Here is a 12,949-nt window from a genome sequence, read left to right as displayed (position 1 = left end):
ACATCCGGCTGTGCTATTGTGCTAATATCCCCTCCCTCCTGGTTAAAATTTGAACAATAATGACCTGGGCATCTTCAACACGGACTCCTAAAATGAACACTGTATCCGTCCACCAAAAGTGATATGAGAGCCGGTCATATTGTGTACCTCAAACATTCGTATACATTGCATATCAAATTTGAACAAACCTGATGATTTTCATTTAAATCGGACCAAATTCATTACATTTTTGACATATATCTTTCAACTAAACAAAAACAAGCGACATTTTTTTAATTGTCTAAATCTTCATCAGCTGTGGAGGCATCTGTGTTTCACGCCCAGTCTTCCCCATGTCCGACAAGCTCAACAACTATGAGCCCCAGGAAGTGCAGCGGCGGGAGAGGAAGAATAGAATGTGGAATACGGCCCACATGCGACACCAGACATGGTCACATCCGCATCCCACTTCCTACTCTTCATCACCGGAGTCTGTCGCGTGGCCGTCGCCGAAAGTGTCCCATGTTCGCGTTCGGCTGCTCTTCCGCCATGGCGGTGTTGAAGTGCGTCTGCGCGAACGGGGACGTCAGCTCGTCATCGAAGCATCGTCCGGCTACTCTTCTTTAAGATGAAGTAGTACTCATAGGCCCGGAAACCATTAAAGAGGCGATCAAATACACTTTGGCTCATCCGGAATCGACGTCAGAAAAAGGAATCAAATAACACGATAGGGACAAAGTAGTCGTCCATCAGCATCATATGCCCCATGCCCTTTGTCGATTCATCACTCGATGCCCCTTGATTGATCCCTTAAAATTGAGAACATGCTCCTATGCACGTTGGGCGTCTTCAATAACCACATGTATCATCACCGTTTCATCCTCATCTAAGGAGGCCGGATCCATGAACGCACATCGAAGTACTAAATAGCCAAATTCATCGTGTTCGCTTCAAAGTAAACAACAATAAAATCAATAGCTACTCGTATGACATTTGACTGACACTTGCCAAACGTGGTGTCTGTTATGGACCACAATGTCCAGGGCCGGAGCGTACCTGTGTTGCAGCAGGACCAAGGTTGGAAGGGACGCGTAGGCAAGTCGAAGCTTGTCCCCTTTTCGAGGGGGGTTGGGCATCCATGAGCCACTCTGGAAGAGCTCGGATTCTAACCTTGTGTCAGACCCACGAGCCAAGAGACAGTCTCCCAGATGGAGCGATGGAGGTCTGGCAAGGCCTGTGCAGCGGAGTGGGTGGTACAACGATGGTGTCGGTCTCAGACTATGCAGATACAAAGCAAGGGCGGAGGGACAAAAATAGGACTTTGTGGTGTTTTTTGTTGGGTCCAGGGCATCGGATGTCTACATGGCGAAGGGACGTCGGATTCCGACCCCCCCCCCCCCCAGTTTGCTTGCGGTTTACAGGAATACAGCAAACCTACACAGAGACATTTGATGCACGGTGTTGGATGACACGAAATGTCCGGACCACTCTGTTTGAAAGTTTAGCGGCGTTTTGATGGACGGGCGTACGGGCGTTGGAATGCCTGACTGCCGGATGGCTCGTGTTGAATACCATGGCCATGACAGGGGGAAACTACGCTGAATCATGCATATGCACCCATTTTTCAAAAAAAAAAATGAGATCAATCCAAGGGCTAACCTTCATTGACTTTTTTTATAGGAGAAACTCCGTGAGCACCCGCATCAAAGCCGAGGCTCGAACTCAGGTGGACTGGCAGCTACCCCAGCTGCCCAGCCAACTGGTCAAAGCCCCTTTCTCATGGGCATGCTCTCATTTCTACGAGAAACAGAACGATTTTATTTATTTATACTCTGATTTCACGGAGCCATGGAGACACTGAAATTTATTGGTTTGTTGTGTGCACCAAATTCACCTCTGAGCACATTTGCGGCCCTCTGGATCGCCATGGCGACCCTCCACAGCTCCTGCCGCACCGCCGCCTGCCGTTGTCTCGTGCTCTGGTTCCCCCGCCGAGAGATGGCGTCCACGATACCGGGGAAGAACTCGAGCTCGCTCTCGTAGTCCTCCGGTGGCGAGTACATCTACGAATGAACACATAAAACTGTTGTTGGAAAGGCGTGCTCATTGTCGCTAGAAATATGATCAAGTTTTTCATGGCACCATTGTTGCATCAGTTGGCGCAGGGTTTGCTCACCAGATGCTTGTACCATGTTCTTCCTTGGAGTCCTTCCGCATGCAGGAAGCTTCTTTCGGCTAGTAGAAGGCGGTCGTTCAACAGCCGCCTCCTTATAAGACCGTGTCCATCGTGTATATCCAGCAGCTTTAATTCCTGGATTTGACACCAAAAATCAACAGCGTGAACCACAAAATTTCACACCCAAACCATTTCATTGACCATGGCCTGATAGTATTAAAAAGAAAATATTGTGCTGGACTACTCTGGCAAAGCATCAACAGTAACTCAGTGGTCATTGACCATAACTGAGACAAACACGCGAATTTGCTTAAGGGCATCTCCAGCCGCGCCCCCAACAGGCCCTCCCCAGATGATTTTGCTGCGCCGGCGCCAAAAAAACGGCCCAGTCGCGTCCCCAGAAAGCCGTTTTTCGCCGGCTCGGGCCAAAACTGGTGCCGGCGGACCCAGGCCGAACCCGGCGCCCTGGGGGCGCTTGGGGAGCCGGCACAAGCGAAAAAGGCGCGTGGGCCCGCCCTGGCGGCGACCCGAGGGCCTTTTCCCGCCGCTTCTTGACGCTTTTTCCTCGCATCTCTTCCGCTCGCTCGCCTTCCTCCCGCCATTCCCTCCCTTTCTCCCGCCAAACCCCCTCCAGCTCGCCTTCCAGTCGCCGCCATGCCGCCGAAGAAGTACGCCATGCCGCGCGCGGCGGCAACCACGACTGGCACCGTGGCCCAGCCGAAGCAGAGGAAGCCGAGGGCGCCGCCATCGAAGCCACCGGGCATGTCGAACGCCGAGTGGAGGGTGGAAGTTCAGCGACGCGACGCAGTCACCACCGACCGGCGGAACAGGGCCATTGCCAAGAAGGCCCGCGACAACGCGGCGCGTGCGGCGGCGTCTTCCTCATCGGTCGACCACGCGGGGATGATGAATCCACCCGTCGTCAGCCACGCCCAGTACGCGCCCTGGGGACAGCAAGGCGTCGGATCTCCATGGGGATCGTCGTCGCCCGGCTACGCCGACGGCAACGCGCACGGGGGGTTCAACCCAAACGTGACCTTCCCCCATGGCCACCCCGCGACGCGCACACCCTCGCCCGCCTTCGTCGGCGTGCAGTACCCTCCATACAACTACTCGCCGCCCGCCGCCTACGCGTCCACACCGACGCCCCATCTCCGCCTTGGACCGCTGCCCTTCTCGCACCTCGGCGACACGGACGACACAGGAGCCGACATGGACGACATCATCGCGACAGGATCGACCGCGGCCGCCGCGTCTTCCGGGTTCGCCACCCAGGACGAGGTAGTGGATCTCAGCGGCGACATGGAGGCCGAGCTCGGCTACGTCTATGGCGAGGACGCGCACGAAGCGCAGGAACCCAAGGACAAGGAGGAGGAGGAGGAGGAGGAGCCGGCTCCTGTTCCGACGAAGGGGCGCCAGAAGAAGAAGCGGGCGGCTAGGTCAGGCGAACCACGCATCAAGTGGACGTCCAAGGAGGAGGAATGCCTCGCCGAAGCATGGAAAGTCGTCTGCCTCGACCCGACCACCGGCGCGAACCAGAGCTTGGAGACGTACTGGGACCGCATCAAGGCCGAGTTCGACGAGCGGAAGCTCGTCGACCCGTACTTCAAAGGCGTCTAAATGCAGCGCGGCTCTAAGGCGATGGCGAACCATTGGGGGCGTATCCAATTGGCGTGCAACAAATGGCATGGAATCGTCGAGGAGGTCGCGGCTCGCCCGGAGAGCGGCGCCAGCGTTGAGGATCAGGTACGCACGCCGTTCGCCCGCATCTCTTCGTCGTCAACACCCGCCGTCCGCCAACTGTTTGTTCCTCCGCGTAGTTGCTGCGTATGTTCACCATGTATCGGCGCGACAACCAAGACGCCGACTTCAAGCACCTCCACGTCTACAAGCGCATTGACAAGTGCGAGAAGTGGGCGGAAGTCCGACGTACCCTCGACAAGGCCAAGGAGATATACAAGCCGGACGCGACGACTCCGGGCGCGTCAGAGGGGCGGCCGGACGGCCACAAATTGGCAAAGAAGGGGAAAAACGCCGACGCGGCAACCGCGCGAGTGCAGGAGTCCATCGAGCATTGCCTCGCCGACGCCCAGGCCCGGGCCGTCCTACGTGAAGAGAAGACCAAGGCGCGGTGGTCGTCGCTGATGAAGAACAGCGCCATCAAGCTCGACCTGCTCCGGACGAACGTCGCCGCGAAGAAGAGGAACACCGACATGGCTTTTCTGATGGGCGGGGCGGACATGCTCCAAAGCAACAACGAGCAGCTCAGGGCGTAGTACATGGCGGAGCGCGGCCTCATCCTGAACCAGATGCAGACGGCAACGCCGACGACCCAAGCTCCCACGCCCACGACCACACGGACGCCAAGCCCGAACGACGCCTCTACGTCGCCGCCCAGCAGTGCCGAAGCCGCGCCGACACAGCCCAGCACCGAAGCAGCTCCGACACCGCCGAGCCCGCGCACGCCGACTCCGCCAACGCCTGAAGCCGACCCCACCGAGTGAATCATTGCGCACGCGAACTTGCGGCGTGCGGCGCTCTGTTTTTTGTAACGCCAGACTACGTCCGATCGCCGGATTTGTGGCGTCTTTTGAGAGCGGGAACGACCAAGTTTAAATTTCCTGCATCCTGGGGCCGGCGCTTGGGGGCATGACTGGGAGCTAGGTCGCCCCCGGGGGCCGAACTAGCGCCGGCACGCCCGCAGGCCGCTCTATTTAGGCGCCTTGGGGGGCCGAACGGCTGGAGATGCCCTAAGCATTTGAGGACAGAAATGCATATTCTTGGAGCCCTACAATGTCCAAACGAAAATACGAAACACAAGTACACGAGCATATAATTACAACGGAGCAATACAAAGGGAAAATACAATAAAGTATGTATAGCCTGAACACACCTTTGCCTCCTTCTGAACTTCTGTGGCTGCACTAGAAAGATCATTGATGAATCCATGTATGACACTGACTGATTGGCTATTGTTCATCCTGTCAGCAAGCACATTTGTATGCTCCTGTGATGTTACGAATTCCAAGTTTACATTAAAACAAATGCGCTACATCAGGACACTGTTGCCATAGTAGTAATACACGAATGGCTTTTTGTGTGTTTGACAGATCAGATTTGCCAAATTAGGCATAGCCCTATTTATAATTTGTAGATATGATGTGTTAGACGAGAGTTAATCCCTGATCTGGAGGTCAATCCTCCCAAGGAAGAAGCACTAATGTGTGGAGCTCCTTATGAAGACAGAGAAAGTAATGCCCAACAATAATGAATATGCTTACCATAATTCTGAAAAATAATTACTGTACCTGCAACTGTGAGGCATATGTGTGGTAATCAAAAGGCAACACAAGATCATTTGCCAAGCGAAGCGCTAGTAGTCCCCAAATTTCGGTAACTGATGAAGTGGAAAAGTCAAATAAGTGGGTCTGATGACTACTTTAATACTCCCTCCGTTCGGAAATACTTGTCTTAGAAATGGTTGTATCTAGAACTAAAACAAGTCTAGATACAACCATTTCTAGGATAAGTATTTCCGAACGGAGGGAGTACATGCTTGCACAAATCATTTTTCAAGCACCAGTCAAAATCTACCACAACCATATGTGCAGTTCTGTAGGCCACAGTCCATGTGCACTCTTACTCTTGACCAACAAAATTGTAATTGTAAGGCACTCATATCATTTTGATAGATCATGCTGCTACTTACTAGCCAAATGACGAAGAAACAATGGATCACCATGATTTTCCATCCAGATATAAGAGTCAAGTGCGGTATGATAGCCAGGAAATTCTGTATCAGCATTACCCTGGTTAGTGATGATGATTTACATAATATATTAACAGAATCAATAAGACACGTGGTATGAAAAGATAGAGCGAGGAAGTAAATTGTATCTGCTTATTAAGGACGACCAGGAAAAATATGGAAACAAAAGAAATTATTCGCATACGTAACTTCAGAAATTGGATTTTATAACCGAAACAAAATACATAAAAAAAATTGAGTAAACAGTAACTATACTAAAATTGGCATTTATTCGAAAGGAATCCATATTGGCTATCTGCAACTCAAAATTATACAAGATCTGACTTCTGAACGAGATGAAAATATGGTACTTTCTATTTGGAAAAAGGACAGTTTCTCCCCCTCAAACTACATATATGCTGAAGTATAAGAGTAAGACAGTGGAAGATCACAAGGTATGATTTCGTATCAAATATCAACAAGAATATTGGAGCAACCATTGAATTAAATGTACTCAAATACCTTTTCCATAGTACAAGTCCACACAAGGAATTCCAGCATGATGGAGAAATGGGGCGAAATCAGAATCAGTTCTGGCAAGTCTCTCTATCTGCATATTGAGATCATCTTCAGAAATAAATCCAAACACCTAGAATACAAGCAAGGTACTAACTGGAATCATCTCGATACAATTATTCTGTATGGGTATGGTCCGTGATTACATTGGCAAAGAGGCGCTCTTGAGGTAAAATGAGGGGGAAACCTTCCTGAATTACGCAAGCATGATCGGTAAGACCAAAATGGTTTATTAATTGATCATATGTACCACAGTCAACGGAGATTAGACCAGTTTCAAAAGATAAATCAGCCAAAATTCCAACTAGCAGCCATTTGTTCATATCTAAACCTGGTTTCTGCGTACTAATTGCAAATACTTAGAGGCTAATCTTGGCTCCAAGCTATAGACTATGTAGTACACTGCTGTCGAGATAATCTGTGGACTACAAACTATGAACGTACTATTTTCTTGGTTTGGTCTTTGAATTGCTACCGTGTTTCAGTTAAACAATGTATTAGATAACTATATTGCGTTTTTTTATACCACCTATTTTAGTAAAGAACAAAGAATTGCTCAAATTAGAAATACACATAATTTAAAATGGGAAGTGGCTGCATTCGTGTTCCTTTGGTCTGGCTGTCATCGCGACTGCCGATTTGAATAAAAAGTCGACCTCGACAATGTAGATTGTAGTAGCCAAATTTAGGGAGAGGCGCGTGTTCACCCACTATGATCTATAAAGACCTCATACGCATTGGGGACAACTGCTCCCAATGGTAGCACACTATGTCTGTCCCTACTCCCTACTAGCATCATAATGCACAATAGTCAACCAGATCAGTAAGAAACTTATGAGACCAAAAATGAGAGTGATGTCAACATGGTCACAGTTAACTTGCATGCAGAGGACAAACCGTGACCTCTATGTGGCGCTGTTGTAAAACTCTCATTTGACTTTTAACCATTTTAGAGCAACTAGAGACAAGAGACAACATCGAATTGTAGTCCAACCACAATACTATGTGCAGGGGAAAAATTAAACAATCATAATTCTTACATTGATGCCGCCATTCATTGTACTCCATGTATCATGAACTGTCTTTCCTTCAACATCTGGATCCTTTACCTGGAAATAACAGGTTTGAAATAGAATAAATCTCATCTACTCATTCCAATTCTTCCATACCACAGTGACGCTGATGTCGTAATGATATTTGCTACATAGCGATGGTTAAGCTAACTAGTTTCAACCATACGCAGGAGACATGCAGGTACTAACAAAGGTTTTATAACAGAACCATGTGTAAGAAATGGCTACTGCTAGCTAAAAGTGAACTTGTGCCAGAGAAGAATGCAAGAGTAAAATAATTTCCTTTTACCTGTCTTGTAACATCGATCAAGAGCTTGTCCAACTGGGGAGTAGAACCAGCGAAAAGCCCCATGCCTTGCACAGCACAATCAACATTCAAGTAAGCTACAGCTTTGGATTGCAGATCTCCAAGGTTCTCTTCGACCCATTCAGTTGACCCAATCTGGAAAAAAGAACCTTCAAAATACAGAAAAAGCAAGTGTAGCAAAAAGTAAATGAGTCTTGGGAGTTGTAATAAATTAACAAAGTAAATCAAGTAAAATAATCTTTTACTCAGAATTTTGAACAGTAGATAGCACATAAAAACTTCATGTGGTCATGATTTTGCTATTAATAAAATCAAGAAAATGATTTGCAAATGATCCAATATCAGAAATCTTTAAAACTTAACATCTGCCTTGTTCTTTTTCTCTATAACCAACATCTGATTTGTTCTGATCTTTTGAATTGTGAGTATTGCAAATCATGCGCTATCAACGGCCACACAATCACACTATTATTTATTTATTTTGCAACCAAAAAAAAACACTTGCTGATTATGTAGGTCAAAAATTAGTCAACCTCAACTGCTTGCCACCTTATTCTGATAATTTGAATTGTCACTACCACAAACATGCCAGCACGGACCGCCACATGATTACATGATTATTCTTGCAACATAGACACACATATATTGACACTTAAGGTCGATGCAGCTACCACCTTAGGGCATTTTCAATGCATAGACGCTTATTTGGGCGCTCATCATTTAAGAAAAAGATTAATCAAGAAGCATCGGTGGAGGAGTCTCCCTTTCCAACGCAGGAGCGCCAGGTTGAGCGCTTAGATAATATTTTTAGCACACATTCTAGGACCTGACTCTCGTCAAAACAGATGCATGCAGGAAAAAAAGGCTCAAGCGCCCGATGACAGGAGCGGCATCGACGCCAAGCGAATTCCTGGGATCGACCAGGAATCGAGCCAATCGGCCGGGAAACAGAACCTGGCGCCTGGGCTAAGCGCCCGCGTTGTAGATGCCCTTATGAACTTTGCTACAAATGACCAGCATGCCTTAACTCTAAAGTGCATGTACAGTTTCAAATTTGGGGAGGGCCGGGGGGAGGGGGGCATATGTCCCCACACATTAGTATACACATATCCTATGGTTACGTAGATCATGTTATTCATACCGAGCATCTTCTCATCTTCTGTTGATACAGACTTACCATTCCAAACTCTTCAGCATCCCAGCTACAAAGAATGATAGTCCTCCGTGGTGTCCAACCTGACTGCAGCATTATTCCAAGACGGCGAGCAACATTAAGAAGCGCAGCTGTCCCACTATTAGGATCAACTGCTCCATACGTCCATGCATCTCGGTGGTTCCCAAGGATCACGTAACGATCAGGTTCTTCGCGCCCTTTTATGACAGCAAAAATATCCTTTATCGTAGCCATCTTCCTGTCCTCCTTAAAAACAGAGATGAGAAGACCGTTTTTTCAGAACTTAAAGCCACCATGAGCTTGAATATTGTCGATGAGGTACACAAGTAGTATTTGAAAGGAGATGCAATAACACAAAACTCTAAAGAAAAGAAAATACTTATGAATGTATGGCAATTATATGGCCTTTTGTTTGTCCAGCACTACCTGGCCCACCCAAAAATGACAAAATGGCATTACATCATCAATAGAACAAAGTCACCTAAAGGTGCATTTAGCACTTGCAAAATTTACAGCACCCAAATGTTCTGTTATTTCGTACTCAAATTACTTCGCTATATCACCAAAAAATTCTGCCTTCACAAATTATCATCCATATTTTGAGAGTGCAATTGGATTAAGAAGGTTATGAAACATGAGAAAGGGGAGCAAGAATTGCCATACTATCCCTACATATATACAATGGAAACAGTCAGTGACTTACAAATGGAGTTGAGCAAAGATGCGATAAATGTGGGCAGACAAGGAAACGATTATCTGCCTTTCATGAATAAAGTGAGGAAGTATACAGCAAAAGAAGGAGGCATCCAAAGCTCCCTTCACCGTGTATCCGTATCCGCAACAATAATCTTCAGAAAGCCAACCAACATGTGCAAGCAGCAAAAACTACCTGGGGGCGCACTAAACACCAAACAGAGCCGCTATTTGACACAGTCTTTGCTTTACCATGGAAAAAGATCAAAAAGATGCAAGGACCGCTGGAACCATATCCCAAATAGTGAGGTCGACAACGACATGAGTCACTGTAATTCCCTGCTTAACTTTGGTAGTTGCAGTAGTACAATACAGATGCAGGCCAGAGACCACACTCTGCCGGATTAACCAAGCGTCAACCTAAATTTGGCTACTACATGGGTCAAATTAGCAGCCTGTCTATGGAAACCCCAAAATTCAGGTGGAATTTCCAGCTTTCGCGTCCTTCTTGTCCGCCTCTGCCTGTACATGGCGACAGCAAAATACTACCAAACCAATGCATATGTACACCTGAATACCTGGTAGGTGAAGTTGACCAGCGTGGGGCCTGGTCCGATGCCGCCGGCATGGCCCTCGAGCCCTAGCTCCGCGCGCCACTCCGGCGGCAAGGCCGGCCCGCCCAGGCTCCGTACGATGACAGAGGCCGTGTCGGCCGACACCGGCATGGACGGGATCGTCGGGAACCGCCGCCGGACCGCCTCGTGGTCGAACCCTAGCCGCTCTGCCCCGTCCGTCGCCGCCCAGCCGGGCGTCAGCGGGTCGCCGGGCCCCCCGAGGAGGGCCGTGCCCCTCTCGACCCCGCCGTCCGCGCGGCCGGCTATGAGCACTGCGACGGCGCCCCTCCCCGCGGCGCGCGCCACCACCCCGCCGCGGTATCCGCCCCCGCGGACCGCCACGGCGACGCGGCCACGGAGGGATACCCCGAGCCGGTCGAGCGCGACCAGGTCCTCCTCGCGGCCCAGGTTGACGAACACTGCCTCCGCCACGGCCGCACCGGAGGGAGCGTACGCATGGTAGGGCCGCACGACGCGGCGGCCCGGGTCTGCCGGCTCGTCCGTCGACAGGTGCGCAAGGAGGGACCGGTCGGCGGCCAGCAGCGCGAGGGAGGCGTGCGCCCGGTACGAGAGCAGCGGCGCGTACTCTCGTGTCAGCGTCCGGAGCCCCGCGGCGCGGAACCGCGAGAGCACGTGCGCGGACACGCCCGCCGCCCCGGCCGTCCCCGCGAGGTGCGGCCCCGACGTGAGCGCGCGCAGGTCGGCGGCGATGCTGGCGTTGGCCCCCGGGGAGAGGGAAAGGAACAGCTTGGCGGGGTCAGTGCCGGATTGGCCGGGGCGGGTCCCCGGCGGGCGGCCGTGGAGCACGAGCAGCGAGACGAGGAGCAGCAGGCCGAAGGGCAGGAGGAGGCGCGCGAGGCGGAGCGGCCGCTGCGGGGAAGTCGGCGAGGAGGGGTGCGGCATTTCGCGGCGGCCGAGCGTGTGGGGGCTCGGAACACCAGCGGGCCTCGGGGGCGCGCCCACCACCCGTGCGCGGCTTTTACGGCCATGGAAAGGCGGCCGTTACCAACTTTAGTGCTGCTCGCCATCGTAGTATACTGTACACTACTACTACAGTATACTGGTGGTCCTATACGTAGCACGTTGTGGATGGGAAGATGCATGCTCTCGCCATTGCCGTTTCTTCCGATAAGTACGTGCGTAACGTACGAGTACTAGGCTTTACGACGAGCGGGGTCCCGGGGAGCTTCCACTCGGAGCAAGTGCCGGCGGCGGGGCCGGCTGCGTTGCGCGGATTGGGCGGCCGGGGGCGGTGCGCGGCGCACCACGGCCCACTAGCGCTGTGTGTCGGGGCGGGGGCGTGCGGGGCCCCCGGCGACGCTGTCGCCGCGCCGCCCGCGAGCGAGCTCCCTTTGCGACGTGCCGACCGCCGAGAGGGAAACGGGCACAAACAGAGGACAGCGACCGGCGCACCTGTGGGCTGTGGCAGGCAGGTCGGCGCGTTCTGGGCTTTCGGGTGCTCTCTCGCTCTCGCCTCTCGGTGCCTGCCCTGTAGACCGATAGGGCTACGTGGAAGAAGAATGGGACGTGCTGGTTTGTCGTCTCGTGGTGAACAAAGGTGTGTCTGTGTGTGCGAGCTCGTCGTTATCCATGGGCATGTGCTTTATGTCACTTGGGATGAGACTCTGGCTAGCAGAGTCTGTGAAGTGAATAGTTGTGGTTTACTGTTCTGTTCAATCCGCAGTCCGGTGTCCCATGTCGTTCACCCCTCAAGATGGCACCGGGGCTCCGAAACCCACGTCCCCGCGGGTTTTTATCCTATTAGGTCTTCTCATCCCCGTGGAGCTGTTGTTGTGCACATTATACAATCCGGCACGTTTCATGGGTTTGCACCTGTTTCGGTAGTTTTCGAACCCGAAACCCGACAAACCCGGCAAAATATTTTTTTTTACTGAAATATGCTCCTGTTTGTTGCTGAAATATACTTATCTTCGTTGTTGAAATGGGCTATGGTTGTGCTGAAATAGGCTTTTTTTTAGCTGATGTTATTCCTGAGTATTGTGCTGAAATTTGCAGTTGTTTTGCTGCTGAAATATACTATGTTGCTGCTGAAATTATATTATTGTTGCTACTATTTATCTTATGTTTGTTGCCTCCGAAATATACTATGTATGTTGTTTAAATCTGCTAAAATACACTCTATATAGCTGTTGAATCATCTACTATTGTTTTTTGTTGAAATTTGCTCTAGTTATGCTGCTGAAATGTGCTTGTTTTGCTATTCAAATGTTACTCTTTATCGCCATTATGTTTGTTTAAATATTTTTATTTTCTCATGGGTTCCCCGTTGGTTCCCCGAAACCCGATGGGTTTAGTGGACGGGCGGAAAACTAGCTAGCCCCGCACACGGTGATGGGGACGGGGACGGGTTTGCAATTTTCTCGTGGGGATGGGTTTAGGAAGGCAAAACCCGATGGGTTTCGTCCCCGTTGCCATCTGGATTCACCCCTCTTATCTTTGCTTGTGTTAGAGCATGGACCGGACACGCTTTTATATTTGCCACTGTGTATCCGCCTATTTTATATCCGGCGTCTTATATTCATACTGCACATGCAACATTAATCTATTCTACGTGATCAAACGACGGACAACAAAAATCGGTTGCAAAC

The 12,949-nt window shown here is 50.5% G+C and overlaps 2 protein-coding genes across 5 annotated transcripts; both read right to left on the bottom strand.

The window, feature by feature from the left end:
• Nucleotides 1–191: 191 nt before the first annotated feature.
• On the bottom strand, nucleotides 192–11,383 carry LOC123105338 (probable glutamate carboxypeptidase PLA3). Of its 4 annotated transcripts, XR_006450806.1 has the most exons (12): nucleotides 10,305–11,378; nucleotides 9,037–9,279; nucleotides 7,842–7,994; nucleotides 7,520–7,588; nucleotides 6,426–6,513; nucleotides 5,865–5,948; nucleotides 5,464–5,552; nucleotides 5,049–5,162; nucleotides 2,156–2,290; nucleotides 1,874–2,042; nucleotides 1,639–1,776; nucleotides 321–548 (listed from the first exon to the last, which is right to left on the bottom strand). XR_006450806.1 is itself a non-coding variant. In XM_044527394.1 (11 exons), the coding sequence occupies exons 1-11, from the start codon at nucleotides 11,241–11,243 to the stop codon at nucleotides 346–348; spliced, it is 2,286 nt and encodes a 761-aa protein (XP_044383329.1). In that variant the 5' UTR covers nucleotides 11,244–11,383; the 3' UTR covers nucleotides 192–345. The 4 variants fall into 4 exon arrangements, 3 of the variants coding, with proteins under 3 accessions (XP_044383329.1, XP_044383331.1, XP_044383330.1); XM_044527394.1 differs by lacking the exon at nucleotides 1,639–1,776 and having other exon boundaries at nucleotides 192–548; nucleotides 10,305–11,383; XM_044527396.1 differs by lacking the exon at nucleotides 321–548 and having other exon boundaries at nucleotides 1,635–1,776.
• LOC123105339 (uncharacterized) lies at nucleotides 3,788–5,037 on the bottom strand. The gene has a single exon (XM_044527397.1). It carries the CDS (start codon nucleotides 4,662–4,664, stop codon nucleotides 4,041–4,043), a length of 624 nt encoding a protein of 207 aa, XP_044383332.1. The 5' UTR covers nucleotides 4,665–5,037; the 3' UTR covers nucleotides 3,788–4,040.
• Nucleotides 11,384–12,949: the final 1,566 nt, after the last annotated feature.

This window comes from Triticum aestivum, chromosome 5A, assembly GCF_018294505.1.
Source record: "Triticum aestivum cultivar Chinese Spring chromosome 5A, IWGSC CS RefSeq v2.1, whole genome shotgun sequence".
Lineage (NCBI taxonomy): Eukaryota > Viridiplantae > Streptophyta > Magnoliopsida > Poales > Poaceae > Triticum > Triticum aestivum.
This window is presented reverse-complemented; position numbering and strand designations above follow the sequence as displayed.